The 20,800-nt window shown below is 41.1% G+C and overlaps 1 protein-coding gene across 3 annotated transcripts in view; it reads left to right on the forward strand.

The window, feature by feature from the left end:
• Positions 1-20,800, forward strand: part of erbb4b (erb-b2 receptor tyrosine kinase 4b) — a 237,843-nt gene that overhangs the window by 75,141 nt on the left and 141,902 nt on the right. For 2 of the 3 annotated variants that reach the window (XM_088315294.1, XM_088315295.1), the window contains exon 1: positions 1,998-2,381. The exons of the other annotated variant lie outside the window; for it this stretch is intronic. In XM_088315294.1, the coding sequence (XP_088171420.1) occupies positions 2,303-2,381 (79 nt within the window). In that variant the 5' untranslated portion in view covers positions 1,998-2,302. Of the gene's footprint in view, positions 1-1,997; positions 2,382-20,800 lie in introns of those variants that run through there. 3 annotated transcript variants of the gene reach the window in all.

The following is a 20,800-nucleotide window of genomic DNA, read 5'->3' on the forward strand; positions in this document are numbered from 1 at the left end:
GCAGCTCGGATTGCCTCTTAACTTTCTTGAAAGTGCAAACTGGTTGAAGCATTTTTTTTGGTTTTGAAAGTATAGCGAGGCTCTATAGAATTTTTGTGGGAAAGCAATGTGTGGGTGTGCGTGTGCATATTCAAGCAGACCACTTCTCATTTGGAGCCAAACAAAAACCTTGAAAAATCTCAGGAGAGGAACAACCTGCTTATAGCGAAGGGAGGATGTTTACGGAGTTGACTCGATTATTGCTCGGGCATATACTTTGATGTATTGGAAAACGAAGAGGAAGGTAAACCGCCTCCTTCGGGCTTATTGCGGCTAATAAAGTCTTTCAGAAGCGCATAAACATCATAATTATGCCCCTTAAATTACGAACAAAAAAAAAAAAAAGAATGATTCAAGGTAATAGTGTCACCGTATGTTGCAGTAAATGAATCGTATATCACAAATATTATTATTATGAGCCGAATAGAAGATGTACATTTTTTTTAAGTGCTCTACAAAGTTGAATTATGACAAAGACTTCAGTTTCAAAGTCCATGTGATAACACCAAATCTGATGAATCATGTGTGTGTAAAGTATGGACGTGTGCGAGTGTGCAATGTGAGGTCACAGTCCGAGTGCATGAATAATGTCCAGATGTGTGGACATATTGTGACTCAGGGTGCCATTCGTCTTTCGCTCAAAGTGCAAAAGTAAGCAGCATATGGTCCGGAAGGTAATAACCCTTCGTCACATTGTTTCCTGGAGAAAAGTCCTGCCTCGCTCATTTTAAAGTAAGAGAAGAGTATCACTTTGGAAAGCTCTTTTTTTTTTTTTTTTTGACAAAAAGAGTTTACACTAGAAATCAAAGCGCAATACTAATGAGAGGCCAAAGAACTTGACTCAACTTTAGATTTGACTTTTAGGGGTTGGTGCGAACATATTGAACATTTTATAGCATGAAAAAAAATCTTGGACCACGTCGGATTGATTCATCACGGCATACAATAATGATTCTGAGACATTGTGGCCTCCTTTGTTTGTGTATAGAAATGATATCCGAATAATTGAATTAGAATGCTTGAAAAAAAAAACAACCTTTGATCTTTTCTGTCTCACCTTTGATGTACTTGTAGAAAACGTCCAATAATTTGGAATTGATGATGACTGTGTTTGGGCTGAGAAAAAAATAGGAGCAAACACTCCCCAAATTAGCTGCGCATTTTTTTTTTTATTCCTTCTAGTGCGTCGGAATGGGTTGAGTAATTCATCTAATAAGTCGTCCGGTTACAATGAGCAATGGAAGAATACGTAACAAGTATAATAGACGTTATAAAAAGCCCGTGAAATCCCTGAGATGCCGTTTCTGGGTCCCAAGTATGGAAATTAATGACCCTCTATTAATACATCAGCATATCAGAAAGATGCCCAGATACCAGGCAAATATGTTCATAGGACATAACTGCTGCAACATTGTCGCGTTCCATAAAACCTTGGAGTCAGAAGTGTCCAACCTTGTATGACTGAGTGCAATGGAGCGTGTGCGTGTGTGTGTGTGGGGGGGGGGGGTGTGCGGGGGGGGTGTGTGTGTGTGTGTTGATATATCGCTCTATCCGCTTATTTTATTAATGATCAAGCAGATTATATATATCTATCTATATATATATATATATATATGAATAAGACCGGAGGGTCGAGGCCGGATGGGTGATAGCGGCCGAAGGGCGGTGGACTGACCGGCAAAAAAGGGTCAGATGCCCAGCTCTGCTCAGATTACAGTTTACCCACATTCCGTTTTTTCCTCCCGGAATGAATTTCGACCCGTCTACGTGACAGGTGCAACGTAAGAATTTAAAATAAAGTGTCATGTTAAGTCAACCAATGGCCGAGCCCGCGGATGTGTGCCTGGTGGGCTGCGAGGTGTCAGTCGGCCACCTGTGCCAATCACAGCGTGCGTGGGAGGAGTTCAAGTGCTCGGAGGTGTGTCTGGAAAAATCAAGTGTGGCGCCGCATACTGAGTACAAGTGGGGGAGAAATGGCATGAATACAGCCTTTTACTGTTTAGACAAGCTTTACTGTGCGCGCGTTGGAAACTTGTTTAGCCAGCCTGTCTCATTTTTAGCTTGTGGACATTGAGAGGCACACCGAAGCACAGTCCGACAAACTTCGTATAAAGGAAAAAAGGGGGAGGAAAAAAGAAAAGCACCTTGCAAGTCTCAAAGTGACGCCGATTTGGCTCCAAAACGAGCAAGCCTGTTTTGTGGTTCAAACAAGGATACGCTGTTGGACATGTGAATTTAAAGGAAATAACTGGCAAGCGCAACAATGAAACACGCGACTGTCCTGTATTGCCTCGACCTTTTCCTGACGTGCTTCTTGTTTGGGTCCAGCTCGTCACAATCAGGTGAGTGAAGCCGATGTCAGCGCGCTGCTTGCCGGGTTCGAGGTGACGCGCGGAGCTCGTGGGCTCCGCGGGGAGACTTTTTGCATACTGTTTGATTTTTACGAGCGAGATGAGGAACTTGTCCTTTTGTCTGACTGAGATTGAAATGTCGTTTTTTTTTTTAACAGTTTGAACGATGGTTGTGGAAATAGAGTTGAATACGTACGTGACATTGTGGATGGAGTGGTTCAGTAATCGTTTTTAAAAGTTCCTCCACTTGTTTCATTTTCTTTGAAGACAAAATATGTGATTATGAAACCCATTACGCGCGCTCAACCGCATCATTTTAACCTATCCAAACAGGTGCAAGCCCTGAATCCTGCAGGGACGTGCATGCGGTGATGAGCTATTGTCCATGTACAATCTGCAAACGCCTCGATATCAAAAGGGGTTACTGTGAAATGACACTATTTCGCTTTATTGCAAGTGCCCCCGGGGACCATGTGCACCTCACTTTGACTAGCGCAGCAGCGGCGCTCTTTTACGCACCGGCGAATGCACTTCTTTCACTTTGCATTTTTCACGACTCTCGGCTGTTTTATGAAGACAATTTGTATTTAATATTTTGTTTCCGGTCGTGTGAAACGATAGCAGAGAATGTGGGATTTTGACGACGCGTTTATGGGAGCTTGCTCAGTGCTGCACTTTATTCTGCAACGTGCGTCACCAGATTAAAGACGTTGTCGTCTCAATTAGATTTGAGTGACATTTTTTTTAAATGAGAGATAATCGGGATTTATCAAATTGTGGTTGTTTTTAGTGAAATGGTCAGGTGCGACCATCCAAGTCGGAGTCAACAACCACACTTCCATCCAGTCAGAAATGGAAATAAGTATTTCACTGTCAGCGTGGCATTTACCTGATGCGCTCATTTCCAAAAAATCTTAATGCATAATGCATGCCCATGAAAAGAGACAACCCAGCCAGAAAATAACTTTTGGTATCTCTTTTCTTCTTTTTTTTTTTTTTTTTTTTGCACAGCCAAAGCATCACCTCCAGATATTCCACGTCAAGTTGAATACAACTCAGAACCGCAGATAGCTGCAGAATGAATAGATTATGCAAATGGAGTAGTGCAAACATTGGTTAATTTGTGGCATGGAGAGGTGAGCGAGATGGACGTGTTGTAATGTGTGTGTTTGTTTATGTGTGCGGCATTGGCTGCTTTTGTTTGATTCCAAGCAGCTATAGGTTGCTAATTTGCAAAGAAGCTCAAGCGCATGCCCACACTTGCCCCTGCTCAATTGCTTTCTCATGAGCTTTATTTAATACAACCTTGTTTCATTTGAGCCACTCAGTATGTGCAGAGGATTCCAATATGTCCACGTCTGCTGATTTATCTCCTCTTGAATTGTTATCCTCTGGAAAATAAATGGAACATTTCCGTGGGCTGCGTAGTCCTTTGCTAGAAATTAAAACAGTTTGTCACCTAAGCAGCCAAACTTGTCGCTAGGATGCATGTGTGCAGGCTGCTGAGTGGCCGCAGACCTCCTGCACTGCACCACACTCTTCATGAGAGGTGCGACTAAACACTGGAGCATGGAATTGCAAATAGCTGCCGATTCCAAACCATATGGCCTCATTCAAAATAGCTCTGCGTTTTATGAATATTCATGTATTTCCATATGCAGGAGACAGTGGAGGCATTACATCCATGTGTGTGTGTGTGTGTGTGTGTGTGTGTGTGTTTGTGTGGGCTCTTTCAATTAGTCGAGTCAGTGCAATGTGGGTAAACTGTATCCGCTGTAATTATCCTGCTTCCCAGCTTTCTGCCTTTTCTTTCGCGTTTTGGATTTCCATCCCCAAATCTAATTAATTTTGGAAATATATTTGTGCAGACCGTTAGCTGTAGCATTCATTGTTGAACTCGTCGCCTGCGCTCAATATTGGAATGGACCGTGCTGTGATGGAGTGAGGCTGAGTGAAAGTGGACAAGATGGTTTGTTTTATTTATTTCTTTTTGCCTTACGCACGCCCTCAGCTGTGAGGACAGTCTGTTTGTACATGAATGGTTGACGTTTCAAACATAGCGAGAACTAGGTTGTAAATTTAGTAAGCTCATTGGTGGGCCAGAATGCACTTTTATCATGTTGTCTTTCATTGATCATCAAATCATGTTTTTTAATAGAATTTTTTTCATTTTAATTTTTTTTTTTTAGTTTTAATTTTTTTAATTTTTTTGGGGGGGGTAATATTCACTGATATGTTTTCTACTTGAATGTACAGTGCTGTGCTATACCATGAAACCTGAGGGCGCACTTGCACTGGGGCTACTTTAGAGCGCTTCAGGGCGATTACTCCTCTCCTCTCTACTCTGTCTCTTACTGGCCTGCGCTCACCTTGCACTGCGCTCATCCACACTTCAGCACGTGCTTATATGTGCCATCACTTAACAATTCAACATTGTATGGCGGCAATTTTCCTTTGTGAAGGATTGTGAAGCCAGGAGTTCAGAACCTTCTCATTAAACCTCGTTCACTTGGATAAGAACTTGAGAGAATGTGTTAAAATGTTTCTACATTTTATCCACTCGCAAATTGTATTTTGGGAGCCCGAATACGGTCAAACTAGGTCCCTGATTGAAAACATTTGAGAACGTTGCCCTTGCATTTCTTGTATGCATCATTTTTGCATGACTGAGCGCTCAGGCGGGCAACAGTAACAATGCTTGATCACCTCGTTGGATCTTTTTTTAACTTGGCAGTGATCTGATCTGAAGAACAAGTTTTTCAGGCTAATTTCGCATTCCCCGCATTAGTCGTGAGAGCATGTGTTGACGCTTCTTATTCTGTGGTTTTGGTGACTTTCTGCAAAAGCGTTACAGCGCCACCCCAGGTCTGGCGTTTATACTGCAGCCTTTCAATGGATTCATCTGGAAACACATGCTTATTTAAATTGTTCAGCGGTTAAGGGAAACTTTTAAAAAATAATAATTGTCTTGCATGGATCCACTGGCACCAATCATGTCATGACAGGAATGGATGCCAAGATCCATGAAATGAACAAACGGGAAGTCAAGCCTAACAGTATATTATCACTTTCTCCGTTTGTCAGTTTTTATATCGTTATTGTGATTATGTTTAATAACGCCTTTGCTTTTCAACATAATAGCCTTCTTCACTTTATCATCTAACTTCACGTTATATATATTTTTTTTCCCCGTTGTCTACAGGAGGGTATTTTTTTTGATGGGTTCATCAACATTTAGACTGTCTGCTGGCAGCAGAAGTGATTGGATCATATTTTATGTGACCTTTCCAAGATCTATAAGCTCATTTATCAGACGCAGTTATACAGGCAAAATACAAGTCCATACATTTGGCCATGCATCATCGTTATTGTCAGCCGTAAGACGCCCCTCGTGTGAAGGATTTCATAATGGGATTGGTGCATCCCGCCTTGTCGGAAGGCGCTTTGAAAATGATCCGTCTGTAGAATGCAAACAAGAATATACAGCTCATCAAAAAGGAAAGGTGCATTTTCTTTTTGTTTGTTTTTCACTCTCTTTAGGTTTTCTTTTTTTTTCCTTTTACAAGCTCGGGGCAGGATTATGTGGATCTTTGTGAAAAGAAAGAGACTCCAAAATAACTTGTGTGCAGCGCATGGCCTCTAAGTTGCATTCACATATCGACCGCTCCATCATTAGTCACAGTAGATACTACAAACGCTAAGATATGAGCACATGCTTGCTTGATATCAAAGACAATTTACAGCACATTACAAAAGAGTGGGGCTTAAAGTTCCCATCGAGAAAATCAATCCCCTCTGTCTTAATTAGGCTGGAAAATGTGTTTTTAGGGACTTGGTTACCATCATGAAAAAGATTACATCGTCATTCTTGGGATTGTTTCTTATTATTATTATTACAACAAATCGGTAAAAGTAACACCTACACGCAAGTGACACTCGAGCGAAAGAGCACAAAAGCGATGCAAATTGACACTCTGAATTCTATAGTTATACAAGAAGCAAGACATCGCAATAAATATTTAAATCAACTGCTCATAGAACTCTCATAATCCAGGGGTGCACATAAGTGGCGCGCAGGTGCGCAAATGTGTCGGCTGAGCGTTGCCTTCTGATAACCAGGACATATTTGATAGTGCGGCCAAGTTGTTGATGAGCTTGAGTGCAAGTAGCCTTTGGCTGCCCAGTCGCTCCAGCTCGCTAATTGTCATGGCGATGGAAGTAGAAGTGGCCAAGTGGCTGATTTGCAAGAAAAATCCAGTCGCTTCCAAATTGGCTGATTTCAACACAGATGTATAAAGTGGGTGGGTGACCACTTCTGCATAAATTCACTACTTGAAAGCACCCGCCCCCCTTTTTTTTTTTAAAATAATTATTTTAAAATTTCATTTACAAACCCGGAATTATTCAAGAAACACTGATTACACCTAAAAAAAAATCCTAGAAAAAATGGGACAAATATGAAGTAGGAAAAAAAATATATAACACGATGCAAATCTGCAGGTGCTAAACTGAAAATGCTGGAGTCGACTGTAGTTTAAAGTTGTAATATCGCCAATCGCCACTAGATGGCAGACATGTATTTAGTTGTGTTTAACACTGCAAATGTCTCATCCTGCCATGTACTGCAATGTGGCGGAATATTTTTGGGCGGATTTGGGATGATATGTAGGACAAACATAAGACCGCAATACAATTAAAATCTTGAGTAAGCTGACTTTTGTGAAAAAAAAATAACAAATGTTTATTTAAATTAGATTTTTTTTTGTTAGGAAGTGCGTGGTACTGTGGTCCCCAAGTAGCACTGATTTATTAAAACAATTATAATAAAATAAAAAATGCGTGCGACTCCAATACTTAAGATGCCCATCCCTGCCTTTAAAGTAAGAAACTGTTATTTGTGTTTTTAGCTATTTTTGCTCTCTGGCTCATCAGTTGGGAAATCTTCAAATGTTTGCGACCCGATAATAGCCTCATTACTTGACGCCCTTTACGTTTAAATCTCTTCAGCAACTCTCTCACCCTGAGCTATCACCCCGAAACACAATGCCCACAACTGAAACTCAACCCCTTTAAAAAACTGTCCGAGTGTGTGATGTACGTCTCTCAATTTGCCCGACTTTTGATCCTCGATGATATTGTTGCGTGATCCCTTCCCGCACAATGAGAGTACTGTATCGGTCCTCGTCATCTTCCTGGAGGGCGGCCTGATGCTGTCAACCTCTCAAACCTTTGACAGACATATTTTTGAAGCTTTTTTCAAAATGTGGTGACAAAAGCATCCTCGTGTGTGTTTGACGGCTGTCAATGTTTTTTCTCTGAAGGTTGGATGCTGACTGACAGCATGATGTCGAGATCTTCTCTTTTCTGTTGCAGTTGTTCTTCATACTTCAAATTTTGTTCTTCTCGTCTTTGGTTTTAGGTGACTCATCAGAAATGACCATAAAAATGATTAAAAAAAAAAAAAATCTTTGATATAAATGGGCATCCCATGAAAAGAACTTCCCTGCCGTGTTATTTTTCCACTCCGTAGTGACAGCATGCCTTGTTGTAGGGACGTCTTTTATTGTCATTTTCTTTGTTATTTCCCAATTCTCGGTCAGAGTTAATAATGGTAGCCGACATATGAAAGGATGATAATAGGCTGACAACTCGGCATGAAAGACGAGTTCCACCTTCTCGTGGGCCTTTCAAATTCAGTTCCGCATGTGGGCGCTTCTCAAATCTCTTCCTCTGTCTCGTTCCTCTTTTAGTAATCCCCTTCTAAAATATTCATAGCTAATCTGAATTTACAATGTAATTACAGACGGCCTTTGAGTGATGGCAGATAAAGTAGGCTGAACACACACACACACACACACACACGTCTTTGAAAATCTGGATTTGGTCATTTGTGTTTAAATAAATATGAGGCAATCGTTATATAAATCTTTTTTGTGCTTGAGACATAATAGTGATCAGCAGAGAATTTTTTTTTTTTTTGTGATTGGCAACATTTTTGGCTCTTAAATTTTAAACGAGTGGGTCATAAGAAACTATAATAAATGAGACGTCCTGAATTTTTTTTTTTTTTAAATAATCGCCATGATTTAAAACAGTTACTAGGGCCCTTGTGGCATTCCTTTATCCAAATCCGAAGGCTCAAGAATTCTTGACATATTTCGCCATCCTTTTTCTTGCCATCTCAGCTCAGTGTCATGCCGTGCACCAGCCCTCATCGTGCTGCTGGGCCAATGGCGAGTCTGGCTTTCGTTCGGTTGACAACCAGTGGGCTGGATCGACTGTGCGCCTCGGGTCTTCGCGGCGGCGGCGGCGGCGGCGGCGGCTGGCTGCTTGCTTCTTCTAGCATAAGCAGAGCCCTGAATATTAAAAAAAAAAAATTGCAAGTGTGTATTCAGAGCATGAAAACATTGCCAAACAATTGTAAAAAAATTCTCCTATAAACTCCCACCCAACCCGATCCCACACACACACACACACACACACACACACATGAACACGTGCACGTACACGCACTCAGACAAAACGAGTGCCCGTCTGGTTCTCGTTACATTATGCATGCAGCGTTTCATCAGCAAGCCACCAAAATGCAACTGGAACCATATTTACAATATTTATTATCCAAAGCCAATGCTAGTAAAATTCTTTGCTAACACTAACCGGTGTTAACACCGCAGCTCTACTTGTACATTTTTTTAAAATTTATTTCACTCTGGAAATGTGTCCATCCTTGCTCCCAAACTGGGAAACTTGATGTGGGGGTGGTTATTATGTCAACAATCCGATTATTTTCGTAACAATGGGGAGGAAGTGCGGAACGCCTCGCTCGCAGGCACACCAGAGACGCAACTTTTTAAAAAATTTTTTTTATCCAAGACATTATAAATTTAAAATGAATTTTTATTGTTTATGTACTTTGGAAGTTAACACAAATTGCTGAACTTTAATAATTCGCCTCGTGTTTCCAACCTTGCTGCAAAAAAACTTCTTGCGGTCCTCAGCGTCGAACTCGAATCTCTGAGAGTATAAGAATTGTGACGTGTACGGTGCTGTCGATTTTGAGGAATTAAGGACGTATTTTTTAACATCAGTGTGTCTTTGCTGACATATTTTTTTTTTTAAATTTGTCACCCCACGTTCCAACAATGTCCGTCAGAGGTCCGGACTGTTCCGCCCACCAGGATGGACTGCCCAACTCTGATAAATTGAAAACAGGTCCATTTTTTGGGGGGTGTTCTACTATGTTCTGAGATCTCAAAAGACCTTTACCACTTTTGCCAAGAAATGCAAAGTCTTCTTCATTCTGCAGGCGACAAGCTGTGATTTTCATCTCCCTGGTGGCTTTTGGAGCGTGCCTCAAGAGTCACAGATCAGAGGCTGATACTGAAGCGAGCAAATTGCCCCCCACCTTGTCGCGCCGACTCCAACGTTATTCTCAAAATACGTCGTTTGAAACCGCAAACATGGATAGTCAGTGTTTTTTTTTTTTTTTTTTATACTATCCTTGCTAAAATGTGAGTTTAATTTTGCATTCTAGACAAAAACCATCGTAAAGCACTAAATGAGGCAATATGGGAAAATTGTTCCTATCACAATAAAAGTGAACAGCTGTGCAATGTTATTTTTTGGATGTGGACTTGCCAGCTCCCAATGAGTCAAATTTGCTCTGTGGTTTTGTTCCTCCACTTCTCTATCCAACCTTCTTGACTGGACTCTCGCTTGTTTTCAGCAATTTGGAACTGAGTCAAAGCCATTGTCTTAAGTTATGTAAGAGAAATAAAAGAATACTGATGCTCGTGCGCTTGCGTGTTAGTTTTGAGCTATTCTTGTCAATTATGAAGATACGTTGGATATGAAGATTTTTTATTTTTAAGTTACATTACGTGCAGAATGAAGGCGTGGTCAGATTTCACGGCAACGCGTTACCATAAATAGTCAATGCAGTTCTTTGATTGAGGCACGGTTGCGTTACGAGCGGCGCGTTTGAAATTTTGCTCTTTCGCTCATTTCCTCTTACGTAGGATGAAGTAACTTTATGGGCCGACCAGAGTCAATTAAAATAATTTCTGCAAAAAAATTCGACCAAACCTGTGTGGTGTAAATTGAAGTTTAGATTGCAACTATCATGCAAACAAATCGGTGGCTTTAGCACTTCATCGCTTTTTTGTTTCATGAAACAATACGCACTTCTTAAGCATTGAGCTCACCTAGACACTATAAAAATTAATATAATGTGCAAAAATATATATTAAATAAAACCTACAGACTGATCATACAGAGTATTCCCCCCCCCTCCATTGTGGCTTTTGTGATTGGAAATTTACTCTAATTCAATTTATATTCGGTTGATTGTTCGGACCTAAAATTAATGTTCAGTAACCTCTTAATTCTGTCTGAAGCTATGACTATATCTTTAATTTACCAATCTTGCCGTTACCGCTGATTAAAGAGATGTGATTTTCTGGCTTGCCGGTAATAGTGTGGCTGTCACTGGTGCAGTCACCTTGGACAGAGTAGAAATAGCGCAGCTCTCTTCTCCTGGATGTGAAGGTTCATAAAGCCGCGGATGAGAGGAGCAGGGAAGGCAATTGACCTTGGTTGCTGTTTTAGGGGTGGGGGGGGGGGGAAGTCCCTCAACGGCCACCCGATGGTCCTGCAGTGTGGTGAAAGGGACAATGCAGACAATGACAGCTACTATTAAGACTGTGGAAACATACTACATACTGTATTGCAATTACTGTATGTGTGTGCGCGTGTGTGCGTATATATATATATATATATATATATATTAGTTTTTTAATTAATTATTTTTAATTGATTAATTCATTTATTTTATTTTTTATTTTCTAATTTATTTAATTTTTTAATGTATATATTTATTTAATTTTTTAATGTATTTATTTATTTAATTTTTAATGTATTTATTTATTTTATTTTTTAATTTATTTATTTACTTGGCTTTTGTCTGGGAATAAAAAATGTCTTAAATCATTCTCTCTGAAGGTGAAAGTAGCCTGCTAACATGGCAAATATTGATAGAAGGGTTTTAGGATCAGAGTAGTCGAACAGATCTGATTTGACTTCAGTATGACCAAAAAGGGCGGTACGGTGCATGTCCGCCTCACAGTTCAGAGGTGCAGGGTCTGGGTCCGGCTCCGGCTTTCCTGTGTGGAGTTTCTCCCTGTGCCTGTGTCGAAGCAGCTCAGATCATGAATGGATGGATGACCAAAACACGGCTCAAGGAAATCTGCTTCTTTGTCCGTTCCACAGTTTAGTTTGAATGTAAGCTCAATATTTTTTTTTTACTGTACGTCTGAGTGGATTTAGGAGGATACAGTAGATCAGTTATGGTGGTGGTGCAGTCCGGTACCAAAGTCAAATGTGCCATTTCAACCCCCTCGTGCTAGAATATTTACCTGAGACAGCGGTGCTTTATCTCAGCCAGTCACTAGTGCGTGAGTAAACACACAGGAGGTGGGGGGGGGGGGTTCACTCTATATCATGCTGCTTTCTGCCGCCTGCCTTTGTCCCAAAACCTCCCTCCCGCAGAGAGACATTATCCCCCGATGGCAAGGTGAACGGGTTGCTGATGTAGGATTATTTGTTGTGGTCTGTAAGAGAAAGGAAGGGAAATTCTCTTGATTTCACTCAAACAAGGGCAACCCGCAACAAGGTAGGAGAGGTGTCTTTTTTTTTTTTTTTTTTTTTTTGCTCGGATGGAATATGGGCCCATGTCTTGGGAGTCTTGGTTAAAGCGTTCGCTATCACAGGAGCTGTATGGACAATTAATCAGCAGCGGCCCGCGGGGGGAATTGGGGCTGTGACAGGGACACTTCATTTTGCACCGGACACACATACTCACACACTCACCTGCCTGCTGGCGGGCTCACCCACTGCTTCTCCTCTCCAGTTCATTTTTTTTTTTTTTGTGTTTCTCTTTTCATGATGTGCCCATCCCTCCCCTCCTCCATTTCCCCATTCCTCCTCCTTTCTACTTCCCTTTTTTTCTTCTCCTCACTTTGTCTTTACTTCTCTTTGTGATTTGAATCAGTTGAGAGTAACCTCGGGAGACTTGACAGCTGGGCCCAAACTCCGTAAGAGTTGAAGTTTCTCGCGGCTCTCGACAGGGAGACGGGAGGGGTTTGTTTGTAGAAAAAAAAAAAAAAAAAAAAAATGTAAAGCACGGTAGACTGGTGGCTATACTTCACCCGAATTGCACCTCCCTTCTTCTCCTTGCTCATCCCTTCAGTTGCCTCTCACTATCCCCACAGCTGCTGCTGAGTGATTGATGGGTTCAGGTTTGACATGGCCTGCTTCACCCGAGGGCATTTGCAGCAAGGACAATGGTAAGAATCAGCCAGATGCTTCAGTGAAGCAAGGGAAGTAAAAGATGAATAACGGAATGAGGGGAGACTCTTTAACCAACGGGCTTTGTCAGGGTTGCTGCGGAGTTAAGATGAGGATGTAGTATGGACGTGATTTACTAAAGGTTTGCGTTTTGTAAATTCCGGGAGCGGTATATGCAAGGAGATTAATTCAGTGTGATTATTAAACTAGTGTTTATATAGCGCGTCTGAAAGGAAGACAAAGTAAGACAATAGAACCCTTGGGGGAGCTTTTCCATGTATTTTTTTTAAAATGTCAGAAAAAAAAGAATTTCTCAAGGGAAATTTTGAAGCCACTAACTCGGACTGCAGTCACAAGAAGGAGTCATGTCGTTCAACAGCTAAATAGTTACAGGATTTGGGATCTTAGCAAATCAGGCCCATGTCAGCTGTCGGATCATTTTGATTTCAGACACAGCTGGACTCTTTTTGGTTTTATTAATCCTTTTTCCCCATCCTGTGACCCAATCACATTTTTTGTCATACTTTAATTTGCGACACTGAAAAGCATTCCAGTTTCGCAAATCAGTTTAAACATTCACCAAAATGAATAGCCCGCCCACAAACGGCTATCTTGGACTTCCCTGACAAATAATTCGTGTGAGTTGTTTTTCTCTGTGATTTACTGCGGCAAGCCAAGAACATAGCGTAGATAAACACGTTTGGGTTGTAGTGGAGTCTTGGCCATAAAGCTTGCGCTTGTTTGCAAATAATGCTTTGATACTGAGATGATATTATATGATACAGTCGAGTCAGAGTGTAGTGAGTTCAAGTCCGCCTGGTAAGCAAACAGACATTTAACAAAGAGCCATGAGAAGGGGAACAAGGCTCGCAGTGTCTCGCTGTTTCCAGCGTCGCGTCCCGGAGCAGGCGCTTGCCGTGGTTGCCACGTGATCCGCCTGGAGATGAGTGGAGACACTTGTCTCATGGGCATTGTGGATGGGATGGGTTCTTTCGATTCAACTAGGCAGACCCGGACCAAATGGCTTCCGTGTATGATTTTCAAAAGTGGCCCGCGGACCAGTACCGGGCCGCGACCTGGTGGTTGGGAACCACTGCTTTAGTATACATTATTGAGTTTATGGTATACCAGGTCTGTGATATTTTAGTTTTTTTGGGAAAAACATGTAAACGACCGGTGTTATTTTGAAGTGTTCTGCTCCTCTGCGCTGCATGTGGAAATCGAAAAAAAACAAACAAAAAAAAAAAACGGTTTCAGTGCAGGTAATGTTTTTGCACTCTCCCTGTCTGCCGTGTGACGGGTATATTATTTAGGTGTCAAGCGGCTGTCTATGAAGCCATGTCTGGCGATCTCAGTCGTAAACACAACAACAGCGAGTACCCTCGCTGCCACCTTGCACTCTTCAGGAATTTGCTCTCATTCGACGGCTGCATTGAAGAAGTCAATAGGATGAATAAAACATCCCCGAATCAGAGCCCCCCCGCCCCACCTTGGGAAATGTCATGCTGTCAGTATAGCTTAATGGGAAAATATAGGATCAATCCCAAGGGTTGGACAGTTAAAATGCAGTTTGGTTGATTTGTGGCTAAAAAAACTACGATGTCCTCGAAAATGATCTTTTTATGTACAAGTATGATCTCAAGAGCGTTTTGTAGTGAGTTCCCTTTGCATCTGTCAAAATGTTTGTGTTCATAATTTAAAGGAGGGCTGCACAATATTGAAAAAAAAATTACATTGCGATATTTGGGGAGGCTGCGATGTACATTGCGATATTAAAACGAGAAAAGTTTTCACAAGATGACTCAAATAGCTCTGGAACTTAAACTATGTTTTAAGATAGCAGGAAATGTTTTTCTTTTTATGTGAATTGTGAAATTTTACTCTATAAGATAAAAAATTAATATAAGGTGATGTGAAGCAGTGCAACAAGTTGATGTTAATATTATTAATTTCTAATTTATTATTTCTTAAATGTGTCCACAAATTGGGTGCCGTTCGGAAGGGTTCAATGTTTTCCCACTTTCATTTCCAGAGGTTCAGTTCGCTCTGGGCAAGAGTATTTCTAAAAACATTGTCCCACACCTGCACTGATGTGTGTGTAAGCCTTTCAATTCGGCACAAATCATCCCGTTCTGTATTTTATGATTGCACTGTCACTGAAAAAGCAAATTAGTGGCCATTTTTACACAAGCCTTTTTGCAGCTTCTGGGTGAGGGTCGTAGTTAACCCCTCCAGCTAATTATCTCTAAATCAGCGATGAGGCTGAGGTTTAATTAGGCCTCGCCATGAGCAGGGCCGAAGTTCAACTGTAACTTCAGAGCTCCTGGCACTGCCAAAACCCATCAGCCTAATGGAGACCTTAACACTAAAGGGCCGAAGTGGCCTCGCGGGCCAAGGCCACTTTCTGCCTTAAGCCAACCAAGGCAAACAGAGGGGGCCCATTCCCCCCCCCCCCATTGGAACTGGTGTGAGTGAATTCATGTACGTGTGTGTTGGGGAAGCGGCTCTTGGGCTGCGTATATACTGACTGTGGTACCACAAACTGGGTGCCATTTAAGATACTTACATGATGATGAAATGTCATCAAATTGTGGTGGAGAGAGAGATTCCATCTCTAAAATAATGCGTAATAATTGACTCCGTTCTCTGTTAGCATTTAGCTAGGAGAGACTAAGCTACGCATTTGTAAGTCCAAGTTTATGCTTTAAACTTCAGTTTTATTTTCCATTGCACTAACTATTCTCTTATTTATCTAATTTATATATTTATCTGAATTATTGTTGTATTGCACTGGAGAGGGGAGCTCTCTAATCTCGTTGCACACTTGAGTACAATGACAATAAAGGGATTTCTGATTTTCTGATTCTGATAAACATCAAATAAAGTTTTAATGAACGGCTTGAAGCAAGGCTGTTTTGAATTTGGAGTATCAAGGGTTCTAGCATCAGATCATGTTTACAAATCCAAATGGGAGTACAGACCATCTATATAGTATTTGCTCCAATACCAGCAGTGTTTCTTCCTTAATACAAATATCGTTTTGGTGCCATCTTGGTGTCAAAGAACTGTGTTGACGGGAAGCAGGGGAGAGTGGGGGGCTTTATTTAGTCTGGCCGTTGCCCTGTCAATAACCTTCATTTAAAGGTCCTACAAGTAGTTTCAAACCATTACAAGCTTGCTGCAATACTCTCTCCTGTCTGTCTCCGACGTGGACAAACAGGCAAGACTGGACAAAAATGAGCAATCGGTGTGTTTGTTGACTGCCTCTCCCCACTGACAGCAAGGCCGTCTCTCAGGGTTGAGTGACAAAGAAGGGCCGGCGAAGCTGGCAGCAGGACGCTAATAGGTGTGATGCTAATGAGCTCAGTGCCAATAAGTGCTTCTTCCCCCCCTTTCCGACCTTTACTCCTTTTCCTTCTGATCTATTCTTGTTTATCTACCAAGCTTGCAGGCAACGTGAGTAGAGCCTCCCTGCCACATTTGTATTTGGGTATTGTTATGGCGCATGAATGCTGATTGTAATTCAAGCACCTTTTGGTGATGCTAACAAGCCAGCCAAATCTGAATGAATACAAAAAAAATGTCAAGTTCTGCATATAAAATCAGGCTTCAAAATGGTGCTTTCAGACTCTGCGGATGTATCTGGTGAATGTGCCGAAAAAGCCCACTTCCCTATTGTCAACTGTCAGTCAAATAAATCCGACTTTGTGCTAGCCGCTAGCTAGCTAGTACGCAGGCTAATATACTCGTGAATGAGGGAGATCGGCGGCCAGTTTGTCCGATATTTTACTGCCTCGCTCTGTATCCTCATACCAGAGATGCTTGATGGAAAGTTAACAAAAAAATTGTTAACTTTTTATTTAAATAATGATCCCTAGCTGTTCTGTGTAGAAGTTATGCATTTTTGGGTTGCTGGCATGGCTAACAAGCTAACTACTCGTTAGCTATTTCTCAAGAACTAAATCAGCTCTGCTCATTTTTTATATCAAAAGTGGTTATTATTGCTAAAGAATTGTCAGTTGCGACAGACAGTCAACGGTGGAATGAAGGCGCTTAGTACGTCGTGATGGTGGGCCGACTCATGCCGGAAGTGCGTATTTGCTCTTGATTTTAGCCATGGCCTAAAAGTCCGAACAACTGAGTTGGTGGGAAAGAATTTTCTGAGTTCTGATTTTGTTTCGTATTTAGTTGATTCAAATCACAACAAATAGATCATGTCCACACCACTCATTGCTTGTGGAGGCTGTTTTGTGCCTTCTCCACTTTCTTTCTCTTTAACACTTTTGTCTTCCGTTTCCTACCCCGGAGAAATGTCACTAAGACCAGCATCGTCCGTCAAACTGGCATCTCAGAAAGAATGCTCGGCTAAAGGGCCATGCTCCGATTGGCATGGGATCCCCCGGCTGTGCTGTCAACCTGTCTTCCTCTCCTCTCCTTTCCCTTTGCTTTTATTTTCTAAAATGCAGGGGACACTCTTTGTTGTTAAAATGTCCTTTTCAATAAAACAATATACATGAAACAATAATCACATTTTTTATATATATATATATATATATATATATATATATATATATATATATATATATATATATATATATATAATAGGGTTGTCAAAATTAAAGGGTTAACTCGAGATTAATTTTTAAAATAATTCACCCGATTAAATATTTTACCTGTTTTATTTACTTCAAAAATAATTTGCATACTTTGCAAATATTAGCTGTACATCTTTGGCACATCATCTCAGAACAAAACAGCGTGCTCAAGTTACCACTGGGCCTTCCAAACCGACACTGCTGGAGTTAGTTGCTTGTCGACAGAACTAAATCTACCGTGGAAGTTTGGAGAATTGCTTCTCAGAAAAATTCCCGACTCCGTTTAGATCACATTTGTGGTCAAATTAAGCTATCCAACAGTCTTCTGCTATACAAGCATCACAAAAAATCTTAGTTAAAAATATGATTAATTGCAATTAATTTCTGACTTTCTTCATTCTTTATCTGTGCTCTATAATTGCTAATGTTTATTTAACCTGCTGAAATCTTATACTTTAAATTAATTAAACAGTTTTTAATTTTCCAGTGATGAACATTTATTATACAAATGCCTTTGTGGATGATTCAATGCTTAAAATGCTTGACATGACTGCAGGCTACTTGTTTTTTATCATTATCCACTTAATTTCATTCCAAAATCTATCATTCATTTGAAGCTTCTTCATATTCAATGTTGCACTTTTTTTGTGTTAGTTTGGGTTGCTGTATTTGTAGATAAATTTGCGTGAAAGTAGTCACCGGTCAGTGAGTTAAAAAAAAAAAAAAATATCCAAAGGCAATTCCTTTTTAAATTGAGTATCAACAACTATGAAAAGAAGTGAACTAGACAAACAGTGGAGCTATTTGTGGTTGTGCCCCTTCCAGCTCTGTTAAATCTCATTTCCTAATCTACTCCCAGTGCCAAATGTGTTTAAATTATCATTTTAAAAAGACGTTAATGCCTTTTGGATAGCCGTTATTTAATCGATTGGATCAACTTTACTGATCTACTGCGATTCGTCATGGTGAACGTGCTAATTCTGGATGATTTGCACATCATGTGCACGAATATTGGCTTGCAGACTGCGGCAAATGCGCTTAATAGTGTAAATGATGTTGATGATGATGCTAATCCCAACCCGAACCCAAATGATGAATCGAATCGAGCCCTTTGTGTGTATTCCATGACCTATTAGGTTGTTTTTACGAGGCTGTGTCATTAACTAAATGACATACGGGGCATAAAAGCATCGCCGCTTGTATCCTCTTCATGCCATTTGTTCGCCGGATAGACACGCCCACTCACAACACAGCACCGTGCGCGCGCGCGCGTTCATGCACTGTTCGAGGTGGATGCAAAACGTTTAACTTTGAAAGTTGGGCTGCTAATTAGCAGAATTAGCGGTAGATCAAAGAGGACAATTAAAGGGGGTGTCTGTGGTAGCGAGGGCTCATTAGCATCACAACACATGGACATGGCCATGAAAAGACGAGCGGCAGAATGAGTCTCATTATGAAGCACGGCAGTGCTTCGCCTATCGCTTTCTATCACTCTGCAACTGAGGCAAGTCAAAGGCGACACGGAAGCACGGATGCGCCCTTGTCCGCAGGAAAAAAAAAAAAAAAACATGTACACGACAACAGACGCGTAAGGTTTGCTGGCACTTAACCGAACTGACTCGTCCCTGCCTTCTCTCGTCCAATTTTTCCGCTTAGTTAAGAGGAGAATTTACTTTGATCTTCTGCAGCGTCGTTGTAAGAGTTTGGAGCCCGGCACGTATGAAAGCCCAAAACAATAGGTTTTCTTCAGCCCTCAAAGTAAGACCCAGATTGTTTGCTAGTCATTTTGCTCTGTTTGAAGTCGATGCAGATATAGAGGAAAGGTTCTATTAGGACTACCTGGGCTGTCCTTGTTATTTAGATCTAACAGCCTTGTGACGGAAGGCCTCGATTTGAGTCTCTCCACGCTAATGGCATAAACACACGCACACACCCAAAAAAAAAAAAAGGATCAAAGCTTTGGAGACAGGTTGGACATTTGTGGACCCACTCCATGCAATTTTGCTGCGGTTACACAAGCTAATGATTTGGAGAAGCTAGTGCTTATAAAATGAGCATAAGTTTAACCCCCCCCCCCCAAAAAAAAAAACTACACAAAACAAAACAAATGACATTATTCAGTAACAGTTTCTCAGTGTAGTTCTGTGATCTACTGAGTGTCATTCCCGTCATCTTTGTGAACAAATAAATAAATAAAAAGCAGCATGTTTCGTATTGCTGCAAGCTGCGATTGAATGTAAACAAACAACTGCATTTTTCTAATCACCAGTCGTTTGTCCATTGAGTAGTAACACACATCCAGACGGATTGGTTCAATTTCCTTGTCCCATTCAGCCCCGAAGCAAGAAAACTTCTTTACTTCATTTCTGTCAAGTTTTTGGGTGAGCTCCCTTGATGCCACAGCTCATGAGTGATGGGTAAACGAAGCTTTAAATCTGCTTCATGAACCAGTTGTAGTATTTTTGGGCTCCTGTAGATGGCACTCTCTGTTCAACATTGGGCTGAATTGGCATATTTTAAAGCCTTTATTCAAACCAACAGTGCCGTCTAGAGGACTCCAAAATTCCCCAGCTGGTTCATGAAGCAAATTTGAAGCTTCATCTTTCCCATCAGTAGCTCTTACCACCTGTTTTTGTTTCAAAGGGACGAGCAAGCGTCAGAATTTGCCTCTCTCCTTTTATCCGGTAGTGATTAATCTGACCAAGTAACTGGATTTAGCATTGTAAAAGCGGTTTTGCTCTGTGCCAGCTGGAGCAGATGCTCAAATTAAGCATTAGTGCCAGATTTGGGATTGGCGTGAAGCTAAGCCGAAGGGACGATTCCGAGGAAGGCGAAAACAAGAAAAATGGTTGGAGAAAAAAAAAAGGGGGGGGTGCGGGTGGGAGGGGGGGGACTTTGCTTGTGCAATAGATGGGCAGAATGGACCGGGTAGAGCGAGTACAGGAATAAGGAATGGCAATTTCTTTAGTTTCAGCCAATTAGGCTGAGAAGCCACTGGTAATTAACTCTCAAGGGACACACTGAACAGTCATGCACCTCGTTTACATAATGAGGATGAGAGGAAGAGCTCTTTCCGAGATTTTTTTTCTTTTTTCCCCCCCCTCAATTTCTCCCTGATTCTCCATCAATCTCCATTGTTGGCCTGTTGAACCAAATCAAAGCAGCACATTCTACTGGTGCGCACGACCAAAAAGTCATCCACACACCCAAGATGGGCTGCATATATTCATTGGGAACATGTCCGAGGAAATACTTGAGAATGATTTATAATTCAGAAAAATTGATTTTTTTTTTATTAAACGGAGACCAAATTGACAATTCTTCTGCCCATGTCACTCATGCTTTTGGATTGAGCACGTTTTCAACCATTCTCATTCGACATGAATTCCTACCATATCTATATATAAAAAAAATAAATAAAAAAAATCCGTTTGATCATGTAAATTTATTATAATCCCTTTGACCTTCCTT

Source organism: Idiotropiscis lumnitzeri, chromosome 14 (assembly GCF_059441095.1).
Source record: "Idiotropiscis lumnitzeri isolate Australia: NSW breed Sydney's pygmy pipehorse chromosome 14, RoL_Ilum_1.0, whole genome shotgun sequence".
NCBI classification, from domain to species: domain Eukaryota; kingdom Metazoa; phylum Chordata; class Actinopteri; order Syngnathiformes; family Syngnathidae; genus Idiotropiscis; species Idiotropiscis lumnitzeri.